Source organism: Peromyscus leucopus, chromosome 3 (assembly GCF_004664715.2).
Source record: "Peromyscus leucopus breed LL Stock chromosome 3, UCI_PerLeu_2.1, whole genome shotgun sequence".
NCBI classification, from domain to species: domain Eukaryota; kingdom Metazoa; phylum Chordata; class Mammalia; order Rodentia; family Cricetidae; genus Peromyscus; species Peromyscus leucopus.
The window spans coordinates 155,439,162-155,459,218 of record NC_051065.1 but is presented as its reverse complement, the minus strand read 5'-3'; the positions used below and the strand labels follow the sequence as shown (position 1 = coordinate 155,459,218).

The window sequence follows — 20,057 nt, the reverse complement described above, 5'->3', positions numbered from 1 at the left end:
TCTCCCATAGATAACAATACACTTCCCCTTCAGGCAGTACATGGAAGAAACAATGGGCTATACAATGGAGTCGTCCTCTGTGATTACACAGAGTGAGAATCTGGCCCATTGTTTTCTCCAGCTGCCTAAGGAAGGAGCTGTACTCTTTGGATCCCCATAAAGATTTTGGCTTGTCCACCTTTTCAGACTCCCAAGTAACAAACAATTAAGCAATCTGGCCTCCTTCCCACTTCTCATTTCAATGTGTAGGATATTTGTCAACTTGCCCAGAGTGACTGTAGGCATTTTGAGCTGTTCATCTGACTGTGTGCAATAGATAACAAATAAAAACATCATTAGAGGAACTAAGTTAAGGCTCAATTTTATATTTGTTTTAGGTGTGGAGGGGGACACCTGTTTCAGAATTAAGAAAATGTTTCTCTTCTGTCTTCCTGTTTGGTACTCTCCTTCTCTTTATGTTTTAATAAAATGTTTCTAAATATTTCAAATGAAGTTTATTAAAATGAAACTCACGTTTGTGAACATATAAACAGAATATCCTGCCTCCTAGATCTGGGTATGTCTTCAGAAACCTAGAGAGTGAAGAATAAAGTATATAGTTGGGCTGTGGTTTAATTCGTCCACAAATCTTGGACCCACTTTGCAAAGCTGTGCTGACATTCTAGATAACTTTGGTGGAACCAGTTGAGTTCATTTGCTAACTTCCTCCACTGCCCTCCCCCCCATCATTTAGGAAAACTACTTGCTAAAAACTGAAAATCCCTGTGAATGGAAACTTAGGTAAAACTGAAACACTGGTTCTGTTACTCAGGGGTTGGTAAATGGTTTTGTGTATGTGATAAAAAGACAAGATTAGTGATTTGAAGGACCAAGGCACACAAGCCATACTTGTAACTGTCATAGGAGAAAAATAAAGTGGAAATAAAAATTCTCTAAAAATAGATTGAAAGAGAAAAAAGATGTTTTGCAACATGAGTATTCAGTGAATAAGAGACACTGACACACCTAGCCAAGGAAGCTAGGTATTGAAATTATCTACCTTTTAAGGGGCTTGGACCTGCCTCAACTGGCTCTGCTGACTCCCCATGGGAGACCTTGCCTTGGAGGAAGTGGGAATGGGGAATGGGTTGGGGGAGAATGCTGGAGGGCAGGAGGAGGGAGGACAGGAGAATCTGTAGTTGGTATGTAATGAATGGAAAATTTCTTAATACTAATATAAAAAAATTTTAAAAACAAAATTATCTATCTTTTAATAAAAGAAAGAAAATTAAGCATTTAGTCTTCCTTCCCAGTGGGAACTACATTTCAGAGTGATTACACAACTTTACCGGAGGAACATTTCCTCCTATAGAAAACTGTTAACTGAATGATGTATGAATGATAGAAGTAGAAAAACCACACTTTATAAACTCAAACTATTGATTTGGAGAAAAGATAATCAAATTTACTAGAACCCTTGGCAGAATGACTATTGAAACCAGGGTGGAGGAGATGGTTAAGAGTGCCTATTGCTCTTGAAGAGGACCTGAATTCAGTTCCTAATACCCACATTGGGTGGTTCAGCTCCAGGGGATCTGAAACCCTCTTCTGGACTCTATGGGCACCCATGCACATGTAGTATACATTCACAGAGATGCACATACATACATGGAAAGAAGGAAGTAAATAAATAAATAATTTTTAAAAATATATATATTTTAAAAACTGTGAATGCCACAGTAACTGCACTTATTGCTTTCTAGCTGCAAGGAGGGGGAGTAGCCATACTAGGGAGAGGTCAGAAGTCAGACTACTGTCATTCCAGATAGTAATTGGTAGGCTGGAGAAACAGCTTAGCCGTTAAAGGTTAGGCTCACAACCAAAGTGTGGTTCCCAAATTAGAATTGATCTCAGCTTCACTAACACAGTCTCTCTCTCTCTCTCTCTCTCTCTCTCTCTCTCTCTCTCTCTCTCTGTGTGTGTGTGTGTGTGTGTGTGTTTGTGTGTGTGTGTGTGTTTGTGTGTGTGTGTGTGTATGAGAGAGAGAGAGAGAGAGAGAGAGAGAGAGAGAGAGAGAATGAGAATGAGAGTAAGAGATTGAAATTGGGGGATTGACCCTATAGCCTTGATCATCAAAGGCAAATGTTCTACCATTGAGTCTTTATTTTACTTTTTATTTTGAGGAAAGGTCTTCCCTTCCTAGCCTTCAATGAATAATCCTCCTGCCTCGGCCTCCTGAGTAGCAGGGATTGTAGGCCTGTGCCACCAGGCCTGCTGATCATATGTCTTCTGTGGAGCTACAGTAAGAAGTGAATGTCTCCAGCATTTGTGGGCTTGACTGTAGCTCATAGACCTTACATAAAATATCCAATTTGTCAGAAACACAGGGGATAGAGAAGTGATATAAATGATGCCACAATAAAATAAGTGGTCTAATCCAGAAGGTGGGACATTCTAGGTGCCCACTGGCCTGACTACTCGGTGCTCTTAACACTAGGAGGATTGCTGGGAGAGGAGGAAAGAGAAATTGTGCTAGATTTAGAAGGGCTTAAGGGGGCCATGCAATCATTTCATCATTATCATAAAGTTTAGGTAGAAGCAAACCAACTGTAAACATTTGGGCCCAGGAAATGTGACTAGGGACTGGGTGTTGTTTGAAATGAAAACATGGAAATTACTGACTTTAAGAAGCAAGTTACTACCAGTAAATACAAAATCTCATTTTGATTAACAACAAATGTCACTGTATTATATATGCTTATATTATATGTACATGTTTATGAACATACATATGTACAGGAAAAGATCCACAAAAGCACTGAGAACACAAGATGAATGCTCTCTGGGTAGTGGGAATATAATGACTTCACTCTTAGTAGTCTGCATTTTCTCATTTCCAACAGTGTGAATTAGTTATGTAATGATAACAGTAATGACAAGTCCCCAGCTGGCCTTGAATTGCGATCCTCCTATCCTCTTACCTCAGCCTCGGAGTGCTGGGATGACATAGCATGTTTACTGTGAGGGAAGAAGATATAAAGACTAGAAAACATGTTAGCCTCTCTCAGAGCAACAGGCATCCAAGATCAAGGACTTGTTAGGTGTAAACTATACTGTATTTCCTTGAGACTCTCAATATCTTTACCACAGAGATTTCTTTTAACGGTGCTACATGGGGATCATGTTTAAAGAGTAGTTCTAAAATGTTTGGGTTGTTGGGCTTCAGCCCATCTGAACTCCACCACCTTGGAGTTTGGGATCAGACTCTTGTCTGAGGTGCCCTGTGCTATGGCTTCCTCACTACCCTTGTTTCATTCAGTTTTCTCCCATTTAGTCTTTTCTTGTTCACTCTACTCACTCCTTGCCACCATCCACAGTTTCTAATTCTCTGGGCTGGTCTTAAGTTTTTTTCCTGTTCTTGAATTCCCTTCAGATTCCCTCTAGTTCCATCCCACTCAGATGGGTGCAGTTTATCTTCTGAACCTCATTAGTATGCAGTTCCAATTAGTTTAAATTCCTTCTTTGTCCTTTACTGACTTTGTGACCTGAGACTCAATTTCCCTACCTGTAAAATAAAAAACTCACGGCTTAGTTTAGCATATTCCATGCACACAGCTGGACAGAAACTGGGTTCTCTAATCTAAGCCTGCTCTGTAGCCCAGTGTCTTGTCCTTCTTCTCTTTCATAAGTTCATAAAAGGGCCTGGGAAGTGAGCCCAGCTTACCCATGATTTTCCTCAGGGTTATGTGATACTTTAACTGTGCTGCACGTGAGCTCCCATTTCTAATCTACCACTGACCATCTTCTTCTCCTCCTAGAGTAGGGTTGTCTTTTAAGCTCACAGAGTTTTTATGAAGTCTAAACAAAAGTTTGTGTCTTAGGACTACACAGTACCTGGCAGAGTGGGTGCTCAATAACCACAGCATCTGAATTTTAAAGCTACTTGTTGGTTTTATTGTTGTTTCCAGTCTACTAGCTTTCAGAAACTGGTGTGGCTTCATTATATAAATTCAAACTTAGAGACCTAGACTGTAACAGAATTTATAGTGTCTACTAAAGACCATAAAGGGGTAAACCTTTAGGTAATTGATTATTGCCTGATCAATACACTCAAATAGAAAAATTGATGTAAAAATATATTCTATGCTGTCTATTATTTAGTTGTCATCAAAATTCAATTTCTTGTGAGCATGTTTTACAATTCTATCTCATTCTCTATCGGAGCTTTGCTATCATAAACAGAATGTGTCTGCTTCTAAGTGAATTTGTAAAATTCCTACTTGATCCTGAGGGTTCCATGTTCCACATATGAAGTTTCTTCCTGAAATATAAATGTGTGGCTAAAATATAGGATCAGTGAGTGTGTTACTTGGTGATGGCTCTGTTTATTAACCAAGAATCAAGCATAGGGATCAAGGTTTTGATTATAAGAATTCATAACATAATAATTTTGAGAGCCTATTCCATCCTAGGCACTAGGTTATTTAAGTTATGTCTAACTCTATTAACTCTCCTTTAGATGAGGAAATAAAGGCTTAATACATCATAGAGAAAGGACATTTGTGAGCTCCAGCACGGGAGTGCAAACCCTGGTCTCTTGCACTGAGTAAAGATGCAGGCAAGCTTCCTTACCTGCTTTTCTGTATTGCTGAGGATTGTACCTAGACCCTCACACATGCTAGACAAATTCTCTACCTCTGATCTGCACCTCTATCCATACTGAAACTCAGTCAAACAGTTGAGCTGCTATTACTTTCTTACTTTGCTTTAGATAATCTCTCAGCTTCAAACTGGAAATAAAAATTGTGCAACTCTAAGATACTTTTTGTTCAAATTTTATTACTACAAAGTAATTTTTTCATAGTAATACTATTTTTCATAAGAACAAAGGGCTGTGTCTTGGGGTTGTGGAGGGCACTGTTAGCATCAGAAGAGCCCTAGAATCTAGGTAAAACATGTAAAATCTATAAATGAGGGGAGAAGACATGAGTCAGCAAAATGAATTCCCCAACTGCCCTCTGAATGTCATCACATTTTAAGGTACTAGGAAGCACTTCTTTTCTAGAGAGTCCTAGGTCTGAACTCTGTTGTGAACTCTGATTTCTATAATTCATCCACATTAAGTGAGTCAGGGAGCAAGATAAATTCAGACTGATAGACTATGATTGGTAGAATTAAGGATAATTTATTGCAACATGTGTTTGAATATTTTATTCTTTTATCTTAATGAGATAGTTTATAGCTTTGAACTGAGAATCAAGAAACTATTTGTAACTCAAACTCTGCTACCAACTATCTGAGTAATGACCTAGGTGAATCATTTCATGTCTTTGAAGCTCATTTTTCTTACAGGAAAAATTAAGAGTTTGAGTGTGTTAATTGTCCTGGTACAAAGTTTTGTCAGTCAGTGATTCCAACAGTCCATACATTTCCTTTAGTGCAGTCACAGTCCTGGTAAGCTGCTCCTTTTACAGAACTAAACTTACATCTAGCTCTGTGGCTCTGAATTGCTCTAGTATCAGCTGATTGTCAGTGTGGTTCCCCCACAACAGGATGTTGCCTAAGAAATATCCATGCAACTGATCTTGAAAAGGCAGTTGATAAAAATCAAAATTGATGGAGATACATGCTTTAGGGGGCCAGGCTTTCCCATATCAATGAATGTTGATAATATAGGCCACTGTATTTTTATCATGCTAGAAGCCGAATTACAAGAGAAATTCAGATGTTAGATAATACATGCAAAGAAAAGTTAATATAGTTTAGGTAGGATGTCTTTGGTCCAAAGGCATAGGAACTTAAGTGTTTAGTTGAGCCCTACAAAGTGATTAGACAGGTTAGGCTCTTTTTCAAATATTACAAAAGTTAACTTTTGAAGGAAAGGGGGAAAAAGAGGTTTTCAGTTGCTTTATTCTCTTGAGACTTTTAATTTACTATGATGCCATGTTTCTCCTCTCTTAAGACTTTTAATTTTACTATGCGGCCTCATTTCTCCACATGGGTCTTTTCTGCTGTCACCTTGTTATCAGTCATATGCAGAAAGGACATAAATAATGCTGACTTATACAATGAATACAATATAGAGAATGCCTGTTAAATTTTTAAATAATTATAGGCATTCTATTATGTACCTTAGCATCATGACCTAAAAGGACCTTGATTATTCTTCTGATGCAGGAAGGTAACTTGACCTGTGTGTTTGAGGCCAGGCTGGACAACATATGGAGATTCTGAATGTGTATGTGTGTGTGTGTGTGTGTGTGTGTGTGTGTGTGTGTGTGTGTTTGTGTGTAGTGTGTGTGTATGTGTGTGTGTGTGTGTATGTGTGTATGTGAATGTGTGTATACTCATCTATCCACTGGAGCTGTTGGCCACAAATTAACATCATTTCACTGAGTTATTTTTCTTTAAAACCATATAATATAGTTTTTTTTTTTTTTTTGGTTTTTCGAGACAGGGTTTCTCTTGTGTAGCTTTGCGCCTTTCCTGGAGCTCACTTGGTAGCCCAGGCTGGCCTCGAACTCACAGAGATCCGCCTGGCTCTGCCTCCCGAGTGCTGGGATTAAAGGCGTGCGCCACCAACGCCCGGCAATAGTTTTAATATATTAATTGCCTTAAAATTTTACTTACTAAAAATATGAATGAAATTACTGTTTTTAGTGAAAGAATGGGTTGTGCCTGTGAACAAAACGGCATAAATATACTGGACACTAGCCTTCCTTGCTCTCTTCCTCTGTGAGTATCAGGCTCGCAGGGATGGTGTATAGGATCAGGATTGTTTCTTCTCAAAGCCTGTATTCCATTGGCACATCGTTCCTCCCCAGCTGTCTCCTTGTGATGTGAAGAAACCCTGAGTTGATGCCACTTGAAGATAAGGTTTTGAACCAGATTCAGTTGAGCTAGGAAAAAGGCAGTTGTTCTGGATAAAAGGACAGAAGAGAGTTAGTTGGGCAGTCAGTCTGCCTGTCACTTGGAGGCATCACCCAGAAATTGTAGTCCTGTCAGGACAAGAAAAATAAAGGATGCTTTTACCCATTTATTAGGCTCCAACCTCCTTGAATGACATATGAGAAAGAAATGTGGTAATCAACTGTTATCTCATCATCCCCATCATCAACAAAAACAATCCTACTATCTTTGAATGCCAAGCAGAGGCTCTGGAGGGCAGAGAGCTGTCAGTTCTCAAGTTTCTCCCAAACTTTTAGGAGCAGGCATAAGTATTAGCAGTACTGATAAAATTGAATAAAGCAACTTTTAAATGAGAATGTTAAAAAAATACTATTCTATAACAATACAAACATGTTATTTTATATAAAAGAAACCAAAGAAATTCTAAAAATCTAAATTCAGTCTGCAAGATCAATTCCAAATTATTAAATATTAAATTATTAGTTCTATATCATGGAAAGTTTTACATAAATCACTCTAACACTGAACAATGCTAAAAATATTAATATTATAATTTTACTAATGAATTTTTGGTCTTTTGATATTAAATTATTCACAACTTTTTTATGGGTCTAATTACCTTTGAAATGTACAAAAATTAGGTGTTTTTTTGACAAATAGGAGATTCCATAATTAACACTCAAGATTTAAATATTAAAGAGTAGCCTTCTCACCAAGCATTATAGTACACTCCTGAAATCCTAGCACTTGGGAGGTAGAGGCACGGTGATTAGGAGTTCAAGATCATCCTCAGCTACAAAGTGAGTCTGAGGCCCGTTTGTCTTTAAAAACAAAAAAATAGGTCCTGGGCTCGTTGCATGAGTTGGCTGTTTGAATCCTGGGACTTATGCAGGGACACTTGGCTCGGCCTGGGAGGGGGGGAATGGACCTGCCTGGACTGAGTCTACCAGGTCGACCCCGGTCCTCGGGGGAGACCTTGATCTGGAGGAGGTGGGAATGGGGGGTGGGCTGGGGGAGGGGGGGCGAGAGGGGGAGAACAGGGGAATCTGTGGCTATTATGTTGAACTGAATGGTGTTGTAAAATAAAAAAAAAAAAAGTTAAAAAAAATGGACATCAAGAAAACAAATATCTTGCCGGGCGGTGGTGGCGCACGCCTTTAATCCCAGCACTTGGGAGGCAGAGCCAGGAGGATCTCTGTGAGTTCGAGGCCAGCCTGGGCTACCAAGTGAGTTCCAGGAAAGGCGCAAAGCTACACAGAGAAACCCTGTCTCAAAAAACCAAAAAAAAAAAAAAAAAAAAAAAAAAAAAAAAAAAAAAAAAAGAAAACAAATATCTTAATTTAAAAAAAATGGTATCCTGATTTAATATTCAAAATTCTCAAAGAGGAAACTCAAATCACTGTGTAGTCAGGATGTGCTGTATGACAGAAAAATGTATTTTTAATTGAAAAAAAATAAAGTACATTAAAACAAAAACAAAAAAAAATAAAGTGGTTTTTTTTTTTGTTTTTTTTTTTTTTTTTTTTTTTTTTTTTTTTTTGTTTTTTTTTTGTTTTTTCGAGACAGGGTTTCTCTGCGTAGCTTTGCGCCTTTCCTGGAGCTCACTTGGTAGCCCAGGCTGGCCTCGAACTCACAGAGATCCGCCTGGCTCTGCCTCCCGAGTGCTGGGATTAAAGGCGTGCGCCACCACCGCCCGGCTTATTTTTTTGTTTTTAAAAATAGCAAAGTTTTCAAATAGCAAACTACCAGTGTGTTTTCAGGTATCATGAACAGAGATAGAATTAAATTGGCTTTCTGTGCTCACTTTGGCAACATGTGCATTAAAAATAGGCTTTCCATCTTCTTTATTGTATAATTCACTCTCTACATTCTTCCAAGAATGTAATATTGAATCCACAACCAAATCCATACTCCTTGTGTTTCCAAAATCCAAGACAAGATGCTCATCTACTCCATACTATACAGAAAGCTCTACATTCCTCCACACAAGTCAAGTCCTCTCTGGTGCCATCTGGTCTTTTTCTTGTCTGTAAAATTACCCTTCCAAGCAGCTTTCCACTGGATCAGTGCTGATCATCTTCTCCGCTGAGGTGCAAAATTCTGATAACACATTGGTAGTGTTATGATGTTAATGCTGCCAGCTCCTTTTTTAATTTCGCCATCAATTTCAAGAGTAGGGCACTAGGATTATTAAGACTAAAGATTAAAGACAAAGACATTCGCTGGGCTGTGGTGGCGTACGCCTTTAATCCCAGCACTCAGGAGGCAGAGGCAGGTGGGTATCTGTGAGTTTGAGGCCAGCCTGGTCTACAGAGCGAGATCCAGGACAGGCAACAAAACTACACAGAGAAACCCTTTCTTGAAAAACCACACACACACACACACAAAAAGATAAAGACATTCACCTACATGTCAGAATCCTTATGACATTATTAATTTTCTAATGATTAGTATTGCCCCCTGATAATAACAACTTTACTAAAGCAAATATATTTCCTATACGGATGTATGCTACTTTACCTTCAAAGTTAAATAAAATAAATGATCACTGTTTTGGGTTTGTTTGGATAATTCTGGTAAATATAATTAAATGTGAACCCACTGAAGCTAAAAACTGTAGCTTATTAATGTGTCTGTTGGGGGTGTCTAGAGTAATACTCTAATGTAGTAATACTTAATGGGTGGACTGATGATGAAACTGATAGAAAATAAAATTTGTAAGTCTTTCCAATATTTAAGAACAAAACAAATTCAACTTCTGAATGTTCATGGGAGCAAATTATTTTTTAAGTGACCTAGCACTACAGTATGGTAGGACAGCAGATTGAAATAAACATCAGCTATCTTAAACAAACCCCACTGTGTAACTCTTGTTAGTAGCTTGGGTGTTTTGCATGTTGCATGATTCAAATGTGCCATCAAATATGAAAGCAGCATTTATTGAACCTGTCCTGTGCCAGGCTCTATATTTATTTAAACTGTGACTTTTGCTTATTGGCTGTTTTTGAAGTACATAAGAACACACCCATCTTGTTCATTAGCCATAGTACAAAGCTTAAGGTCTTCCATCTATTATATTGTCAATAAATATTTGTTGAACAAATGAATGAAATACAACAAATTGAACAAATAAATGAATATAAATATAATCAAGAGGCTTTGGCTTTCAAGGAAAAAAGTAGACTATCTTAGGGCAAGACAGAATGACAAAACACAATCCTAGGAGTAGATATTACCAGAGTCAGGTACTGTAGAATAAGTAACTGCTAAAAGAATTGTGTGGTTGAATAACAAGCACACAGTAAGAACAGTAGAGTCTCCGAAAGTCTAGTTAACTAGTAGATACACAAGTTATAGTATGTCTTGGGAAAGGGAGGAAAGGAAGGAGGAAGAGAGGGAGAAGGGAAGCAATAAGCAGAGTCCAAAATTTCATCCCTTGGAGGATGGTTGGAAAGACTAGATCTGCGTGGTGCTCTGGGTAGGGCCCAGCCCAGATAACAACAGAGACTAAAACAGAACCTGAGAACCAAGTGAGATTGTTGACCTTAGAAACCAAACTGAGAAGATCCACACTGAGTCACACGAAATGAATGAGCTACATCAGCACTGAGGGAATGTGTGGACATGGGAAAGAAGGAATTGAGAGACCACCCCCCACTTTCACCATAGTCATTGGTATTGAAAACAGGATAACATAGGTGCTCATTAATATCCCCCTTAAGTCTCCTCTTCCTCTATCCTTATGGTGCCTAAGCATTGGAATCTAGTTCCAGTGCAGGCCTTGCTTCTCTTTTTAATTTAGAAGACACAGTTTATTACCCAGGGGCCTCCCTTTCTCATCTTATCTACGCTCCTTCTAAAATGGTATCATTCTGCTATATGTTATCATTTAAAACACCCATGTAATGTTAATAAATGTTCCCCTTTAGATGGTGGGGTACTGAGAATCAAACCCAGGGCCTATACATACCAAGCAAAAGCTATACCATTATGCTCTACCTCTCCCCATCAACTATGTTTAAAAAAGTTAAATCAGGACCTGGGGACATGAATAAAGGAACTAAGTGACATGTTATCTTCATAGGAAATGAGGCTGAAGTTTACTTTCTAGACACAGATACCAGGGACATCACATAAGAGTATCGATAGATAGAATGGAACTCCAGTTTTTGTTCCGTTCTGTGAAAACGTGTTTCTGTTTGTTTCTATCCTTGACTTTAGTGATTGATTTTGACCTGTGAATTTTACCAAGAATTTTGGATTCCATCACATCCTTAAGTATTATGTCCTTGTGTCTGTATTCCACCTTATGTCTGATTACTTTGTAATTTAAGGAAGTTTCTAAGCATTGAGAAGAAAAGATCAATTCTTTTATTGAGAATTCAAGTTAAATGGAGATAAAATTAACCCTACACGGGGATCATTAGCCTCATCATTTGGACTACGGAGAAACTTGCTTTAACTTGAATTACTTTAGTAATGTTCTTGTGGGGAGAGTTAAATGATGTAATTGCCAACTTCTCACTTCACCATGTACTATTTAGACGCAGTGAGCATTTTCCCATTGAGCTATTGCTTCATGTTTGACAGGGAAACTCTTGCTAGTCCCCTTGAAGAATGAATAGTTACTCAACATAGATTAACTAGATACATGGTTATTCCATTTGGGGGATATCAGGATGAATATAACTCAGGGAATTATTGCCATCTGGTATACTGCCCTATGTAGGGACTCTTTTAAAGTCTGCAAGTCACTGAATTCTATTAGGCCACTTATGTGACAAGGGCTGCTCCCACGTTAGCAGTTTGGCACGGCTAGTGTCTTTTCTGCCAAAAAGGGCAAAGGCCTTAAGCAAGAAGCCAGCATTTTCCTGATTACAAAACTGACCACAATTCCTTGCCAACCTAACAGGGTAAAATTTTTTTTTCTTCTGGTAATGCATTATCCTCAGAGAGAGCTCCAATTTTTCCATTGTGACATAGCACTTATCATTTAACATCAACCATTGGAACATTGCTGCAGTTGCTATTGGTGTATAAACAAGTTTAAAACGAATACTTTGATATATAAAATTGAAACCTTACCAGGCCTTTATTCTGTCAACTGTTCAGTTTTATAAAATTTGTATAGCAGTAACATTTTTGACCTTTTGTAAACTTGTTGAATAAATCACCTTGAAATATATCATTCATTAGTATGTGGGTAGCAAAATTTATGATAAGAAAGTATATGTATTTTAATTCCAGAGTTTTCTTCAAACAATGTGATCAGGAGATTCAACCAAAGATGGATACTTAAGAAAAAATTTACCCAAATAAGTTTATCTGGTATTTTATAACTTAAAGATTAAAGTTTTCCATTTAAAAAGCCATTGATGTATATTTTACTACAATTTTAAAAGCAATCAAATATTGAATGATCTCTGCTCTGATCATTGCAAATACTGTACAATTCACACCCCTCACAAGACACTGAACGTGTGGGTCACTGGCGAGACAATGTAGCAACATTTTCCTTGTAATGTACCAAGTCTTGCCAAAGCAGCAGACAACATTATGACACACCATTTTGTCACAGCTGGCTCTAGCTCAGGACATTGCCAGCCAATTCAGGCCTGATCCTTTCTGTGTTTATTCCCACCTCTCCCAAATATTTGAAAACTGGTGTCTTGACTCATTAGCATATTCATAAGCTGTATGACCACAAGCCTTTTTCCTTTAACAAACTGATCTTTTGCAAGACATGGACAAAACACCAGTGTGAATTACACCAAATCTCTGTTTTATGCTGTTATGGGTGAAACTCTGGGAGACTCTGCTGTTGACCCAGAGCATGGTGCCTTTGCTGATGCACTGCCTGTGAGCACTTCACAAGGTAAAGTCCACTCCTGATATTACTGCTGGGGATGCTTCCGGTGCTCATGTGTGGGTGAAATTGCGTGTCTGTTTTCCACATGTTCATTACAGTATTTAATCCTTTGATCACTTCTATGGTGGTCACTTATAAATGTATTCAGAACCTTCAGCATAGAACCCTAACCTAACCCATAGTTTATCTCTGTGCATGACTTCCATCTCCTGAATTATAAGTGTTGTAGATATTTTGATATCCCAAACCAGACCTGTTCATTTTTGTTTCCTGCATTTGTGTACATATCCCAAAAATATGAGCGAGCATTTTAGAACACTTGAAGAATCAGTTTCCCCTCTTTTATTGTGTTAAATATCTTTCATGGCAGTTTTTTGTTTTGTTTTGTTTTTGATTTTTTTGTTTTTTTCGAGACAGGGTTTCTCTTTGTAGCTTTGGTGCCTGTCCTGGATCTCCCTCTGTAGACCAAGCTGGCCTCAAACTCAAAGAGATCCGCTTAGCTCTGCCTCCTGAGTGCTGGGATTAAGGGCGTGCACCACCGTCTCCTGGTTCATAGCAGTTTTTATCTCTCTTGTAGAATTTTTATTTTTCTTCAAGTATTTTCTTATTGTACTTTGAAATCTACATCTTCTTTCTCACAAAGAATTTCAAGCTCCTAGAGCATAGGAACATGTTAGATTCTTTTTTAGAATTTCTAGGATACTCTGAGCCTAATTAAAGAATATCTGTTCTAAGCCTCTCACTTTATACACAAGAAAAATGAGGTCCCCTTATTAAGGCTAGATACGTGCTGAATGAATAGTTCACCATTACTTTTATTCAGATTTGTTATACGGAACAAAATTCTCCTTTTCCAACATTTTTTCTTGTTTATTGCAAAATGTTATGTTCTCTACTTCTATAGCTCCTTCTACTGGAGTTTCTTAAGCACAACTCCTATTTTGTATCATTTCTTATTTGTTCTAGTGTTTCTGTTTTATTTTTCTCATCTCATAGATTGAATATAAAATATGTTGTTTGAGTAGGGTGACCTGTGTTTTACAATGGAAATGTGAAAGCATTAAAATGAAGTGCTTTGTTGGTTAAAATGAATAGCTCTGTCTTTTAACTTTTCTGGAAGTCTAAAATTTGAACATGTTTGTCACAATTTTAAAAACATCAGTTTTTAAAATAAAAAAAGAAACATTACCTGAAATTTTATTCTGCTTTTGTTTTTAATGTATGATGCTAAGAATCCAGTTCAGGACTGAGTGCACTGTCTGTCTCTGATCTGATCCCCAGTTCTGTCATTGACTCAGTGTATATATTTATCATCTGAGTTTCTCATACAGGAGTTTAGTTGCATTATTCTATAAAATATCCTATTTTTCGCTGGGCGGTGGTGGCACACGCCTTTAATCCCAGCACTTGGGAGGCAGAGGCAGGCGGATCTCTGTGAGTTTGAGGCCAGCCTGGGCTACCAAGTGAGTTCCAGGAATGGCGCAAAGCTACACAGAGAAACTCTGTCTCGAAAAACCAATATATATCCCCTATTTTTCTGTAAGCCACAAAAGTGATTGTTATCCATATTAGTTTTGGCCTGCCTTAGGGCAGAATACTCTGGCTACATTATGAAGTAGTTCTTGATTCCAACTTTGATAGTTTTGTCTCTTTGAAAAGAGCTTGTCTAGAATATAGCACAATTAATACTTTAGGTTGACTACAGAGCAAGTATTGATTATGGTAAGGGATGGTTAGGTGATCCAAGGTTTTTATTCTGTACCAATTTCTTATTTTTATGCCATGGCTTTGTCCTAAATGTAATTTCTCTGAGTCTGAAATATCTCTAGTATACTAACCCAAGACTTTCTTTCTTCATCAAAATGGTACAAAATAGAATTATTTGCCAGGTGTGATGCTATGGCTTGTAGTCTCAAATACTTGGGAGACTGGGCTGGAAGTATTTATCATGAACAAGAGTTGGGGCTAGGCTGGGTAACATAGTGTCTGGTATTTTTTAAGTTATTAAAATATTAATTTGAGCTACTAAAGTCCAACAACCTGTTTGTTACTTCTATTGTGTTTTGTGGTTGACCAGTAAATATTTATTCCACTCCTGCTAAAACGAACAGATAGACTTGGAAATAAATCAATTGTACAGTCATCATTAGCTATCCAAGACGAGCACTGATGAAGTACTGTAGAGATTCTCTCTCTAGCCTAGCCCATCAGCTTAGGTGTTCATTCTTCCACATCTGAGGAAAGTAGATTGGGGGGTAGCACCACAGCTGGGCACTGCTACTGAAGTAAAGAAAATGACCCACAGGTTTAGTTTTGGTCTTAGAGATGCAGCTGCATTGGTCATATCTGTGAAGTTAAAGTCTCTCATTTAGCCACTATGCCCAAAGAGAACATCTATACATTTTGTTCCTAGGCTCCATGAGCACTGTATCCCTCACTCCTTTTCTTTTTCATCAAGAGTTCTGTAGGCAACCCCAAGTAACCTCTCACTGGCTCTGACTTCCCCTAATCAAAGTTGGCACAGTGGAAGGGACGCTTCCTCAGACTCATGCTCAATATGCCTCCCGCTCTGAGTGCCAGACTCAGTCCTGTGTGGATTCTATAATTTCGGCTGTTGCACCAGAGCCTGAAGGATGATGACACTTGTCCTCTGGATCTGATTGAGCAATGGAAATGCGCCTTAGAGACATGACAAATGCTGCAATAGAGCCCTTCGAAACCAGAGTCCCACAGAGATGGGAGCAGTGTTGATTACATACCACTTCTGTGGGGAGTGTTTAAACTGTTCAAGGGGCTCTGGGCAATGGTATGTAGAAACTGAACTGCTCACCTGGCCAGAAGGTTAAAGGGACCAAAATGTAAGGAACAGACCCATTTTACCTACATACAAATTTTGTGAATGGAGCAGGTCATTCTCCTTTTTCCTTGTAGGCCTTCTGTGTCCCCATATTTTAAGAGGGTTTCTGTGAAGATTAAATAGCATAGTTTGTGAAGGCAGATCTAAAGCCCTCTGTGAAGTTTATTGTTTTAATCTTGTCATATTTGTTACTGGAAGATCAAATAGAAGTCTCTGAGAGTGGAGTGTCTTATTTTTAAGCAGTTTAAAGAACATGGAAAGCAAAACCAGAATCATCTTCTTTGCACTAAAATAAGTAGCAGTTATTTGAACAAAAGGGGGCCTCTTGGAAAGCAGCTATGCTCACTGCTATACTACCAATGCTTAAAGGGGGCATCTTTGTGAATCCCCCCATGAGTGTTTTAAGAAGGAAATAATCAAACTCGAAGAAAACAGCTCTATAGCTCATATTAAAAAACAACAACAACAAAAACTTTACAGTCCTGGAGATGGAGCCCAGGAGCTTGGGTATGCCAAGCAAGTAAGTGCTCTACCACTGAGCTTCACCTCCAGCCCTGGGTTGCTTTGTTTTGTTGTGTTTAAGATGGGGAAATTACTTCCCACGGCATTAACATTCATCTCCAAAGAAACCAAACTGCCCAAAATTGAAATTATTCTCTGAGTTTAAATAGAAGCAGTAATTGTTCATTTTTTTTCCCTTGGAGACATTTTTTAAAAAAAGCCTTTCTAGGTTCCAATCATCTTTATTTGTTGAAGTGAAAGCCCAGAAAAGATTTGAATTATTGATACAACTCTTAGTTTCATAATCTCCCATGCAATAGAAATTCAGAGAGCTGTAATGTGGCCCTGGGTAGTGGGGAGTCCTTGCCTAGCATGCATAAAAACCCTGGTTCCATCCCCAGCAGTGAAGAAGGAAAAACAATTCAAGACATTTTAAGAGAATTTTATAGTTGTTGGTATTAACTTTTTCCTTATAATAGCTCTAGTTCTGTCTGTATTTCTGATTTAACTGTTTTGAACTTCTTTCTTAAACTCCAAGACTTGAATTAGGTTGATTTCTAGACTCGATTATCTTTCCAAAATGGTCAGTTCTCTTTTATTCTCCCCAAAATTGTGAAATTAAAGCATATGAAAATCATGAAAGAAATGTCACTTACAAGAAAACACAGGTTTTGTTTTTTTTTAAGACAGGGTCTTGCTATCAAACCTTAAACCCACACTGCCTCCTTCTCCTTAGTGCTGGGATCACAGGCAGGCCCACCTCAGCTGGCTGACTTTTGTTAATCACATTATAGTTGGTTTCGAAAGCAACCTAAGAGCAGTTATTCTCTCAAAGTGCTAAAATTTGAGTATAAAATATGTAGTATAAAATATGATCCCTTAAACAAAAAAAATACAATCATAGCTCTGATATTGCTAGATCATTGTGTCTGTGAGTACACTCCCTTAATTATACCTTTACCCTGAAGAAGTAATGCTGGAGAAATTCTAAAATCATAGTATATTGTTTAGTATACATTTTTTTGGCTCAGAGAAAATCTGGGCTGAGTAAATTTATTCACTGATGTGAGGGACCATAACTGACCCACAGTTTGGTTTTATTATTTTAGTTTCTTTGGACACGCCAGAGTGGCATAGAAGTTAGTGAATGCTTCCTGTCCTTCTACTGGTGCTGAGTATTTACAAAAATATATTTGATAGTGTGTTGGAATCCTTTGACTAGAAACTGCTTTCTGTGCATTCCTACTGGGCTACTCTTTCCTTTGTATGCATAGTTTTGCACCTGTAGCTAATTTACAGACACAGAAATTGCATGTGCAACTGACAGCAGCTGCAATCCCACTCTTACAAGCCCAGAACTGAGGTCACATGGCTATTTGAACACACAGTGCTTTAGACCCATGTAATTTTTATTTGAATAAGAGATTGCCAACACAAGATTAAGGTTCCCACATGTGGAAAGTGCCATGTGTGGTTAACACCATAAAGTGGATTTAAACAGTCAACTATCAGTTACATGTGAGTTAACTCTCCTTAGTCTGTGCCAGGTTTCCTGTGTGGCCTTCCAGCTGCTCTCCTGGGTAGAAACTCTTAGTCCACACTAGACTTGCAGATGAACAGCCCTAAGGCTGTCTTCAGCAGTCTTAACTGTTACTGAGTGTCTGCTGCTTGCAAGGCATCATAGTGTTGTGAAGTTCACACTTTTGCCTGGCTTTCGCTGCTTTTTGGTAACTTGGCTCCAGTTCATATAGTTTACCTTCCTTCCCACCATATCCTAGGAAGGGACCTGTCCAGCTCTCTTCAGACTAATCTCATTTTGCAAGAATACGCCCACATTCCCGCTTGCCTCCAAGTTTAGTATGTCCTTAAATGCCTTTCCCAGTTGTCCACCTTTTCAAGTCCTCCCTGTCTTTCAAGGTCAGGTTCAAGGAAACTTTCTCTGAAAAGTCACATCTAAGGGTTCTTGTCTCCTCCAGTCTGACAATGTGCTCTCTCCTCTACCTCCTAGGCTGCCAAAGCCTGATCCAATCTACTGTCTCTAAACTAGAGAGTGGTCTCTTGACAAGTTTCATTTGTTTGTTTGTTTAATACCCTTCATCCCAATATTGTTCTCCACCCACCTCCTATCCATCATGTTAAAAAGTTGGTCCTGTCCCTAACTTAACACCCTTTAGTGACTTCCAAATCACAGGTAATAAACAAAATCCCAAATTGGCCAAGAATTGCCTATCCCACCCCAGGAGACGGCTACAGTTCCTTTCTTCTCCTCTCCATCTCCCCTTGGCTCTGCTGTAGCATCACTAGTATCCTTTCTAGCTCCCCAATATTCTATGCATTGTTCTGGTGTCTCTCCCCCGGCTCCTATTCTTTCTTCCAAGAGTACTTTTCCTCTGAAATATCCTTTACTGTTTCTCTTAGCCCCTTTGCTCTTAGTCTTTGCTCAGATCTTACCTCCAGTAAGAATAGCCTTTTCCACCCTGTCCTTCCCACTGCCTTTCTCCTCTTCTGTTCTCCAGTTTCCTATTTCTAAGGCATTTGTCATCTTCTACACCATATAGCTCATTGTGTTTATAGCTTATAGTCTGCTTTGTACCTCTATACTACAGCATTAGCACCGGGAGGCAGAGATCTTGGTCAGGTTGCTCATCCACATAACACATATACATAAAATTTTTTTAAATAAATATTTTTAATCTACATAATTTTCCCTTTCATAAAATACTTAAAATTATATATTAAATATCCCTTTCAGATTAGCTTCTTTCCCTAAATAATAGAAGCTTCTTCCCTGTTCTTTCATGACTTGATAACTCATTTTTTTCAGAACTACATACTCCATTGTCTGGCTGTGTTATGGTTTATTCACTCATCTGCTGAAGGGTTCCTTTGTTACTTACAAACTTTGGCAATCATAAAATTGTAATAAGCATCTGTGTGCCATTTTTTGTGTGGACCTAAGTTTTCAGTCTGTTAGGAATGTGGCTGCTGAATTGTATGGGAGGACCATGTTTAGTTCTAGAAGAACTGCTTCACTGTCTTCCAAAGTCACAGGCCCTGTTGCTTTCCTCCTGATAAGGAGAGGGTATTCCTGTTGCCCTACAGCCTCGACAGCTTCTGGTGTTGTCAGTGTTTGAAGGTGTGGCCCTGCTAATCAGTGTGCAATAGCATCTTGTGTTTTCATTAGCAATTCCTAATGACTTATGATGTTGAAGATCAAGTCTTGTTCATTTTCTTAAGTTTTAAGAATTCTTTGTGGCCGGGTGGTGGTGGTGCACAGCTTTAATCCCAGCACTCAGGAGGCAGAGGCAGGTAGGTGGGTCTCTGTGAGTTTGAGGCCAGCCTAGTCTACAGAGCAGTTCTAGGACAGCCAGAGAAGTTACACAGAGAAACCCTGTCTCAAAAAAGCAAAAAAAAAATATTTAAAAAAAGTTATTTGTGTATTTTGAAGAAGACCTTTATTATATGTATTTTTTACAACTATTTTTCTTGACAGTTTTGCACAGAGCCTATAACAAATTTTAATAAAGTTCAGTTTATCTCTCCTGGACCATACCTTTCATGTTGTTTCTAAAGAAATCACCACCACACTCACCTCAGTTTTCTCCTATGTTATCAATGAGAAATTTTATGCATAGTTAGAATAAATAGTATATAGAAGTTTTGTTTTTTGAGATTCTCTCTGTGCAGCCCTGAATGTCCTAGAACTCTCTATGTAGACCAGACTGGCCTCAAACTCAAAGATCTGCCTCCCAAGTGCTGAGATTAAAGGTATGTGATACTACAACTTCTGTTCAGTTTCTTAACATTTTGTTGGAGATTTTTGTGTCTATATTCATGACCAAGTTAGTTTGCAGGGTTTCATCCCTTGCAATGACTTTATCTTGTTTTGATATTAGGATAATGTTGGCCTTATAGCATCAAGAATTATTACATCTGTTTCTA

General features: G+C 38.4%; 1 protein-coding gene across 5 annotated transcripts in view; it reads left to right on the top strand.

Moving 5' to 3' along the window:
- Positions 1 to 20,057, top strand: part of Pparg (peroxisome proliferator activated receptor gamma) — a 132,110-nt gene that overhangs the window by 48,474 nt on the left and 63,579 nt on the right. Inside the window, exon 1 of one of the 5 annotated variants that reach the window (XM_028863981.2) lies at positions 12,513 to 12,763. The exons of the other annotated variants lie outside the window; for them this stretch is intronic. Within the exon in view, the coding sequence (XP_028719814.1) occupies positions 12,682 to 12,763 (82 nt within the window). The 5' untranslated portion in view covers positions 12,513 to 12,681. Of the gene's footprint in view, positions 1 to 12,512; positions 12,764 to 20,057 lie in introns of those variants that run through there. 5 annotated transcript variants of the gene reach the window in all.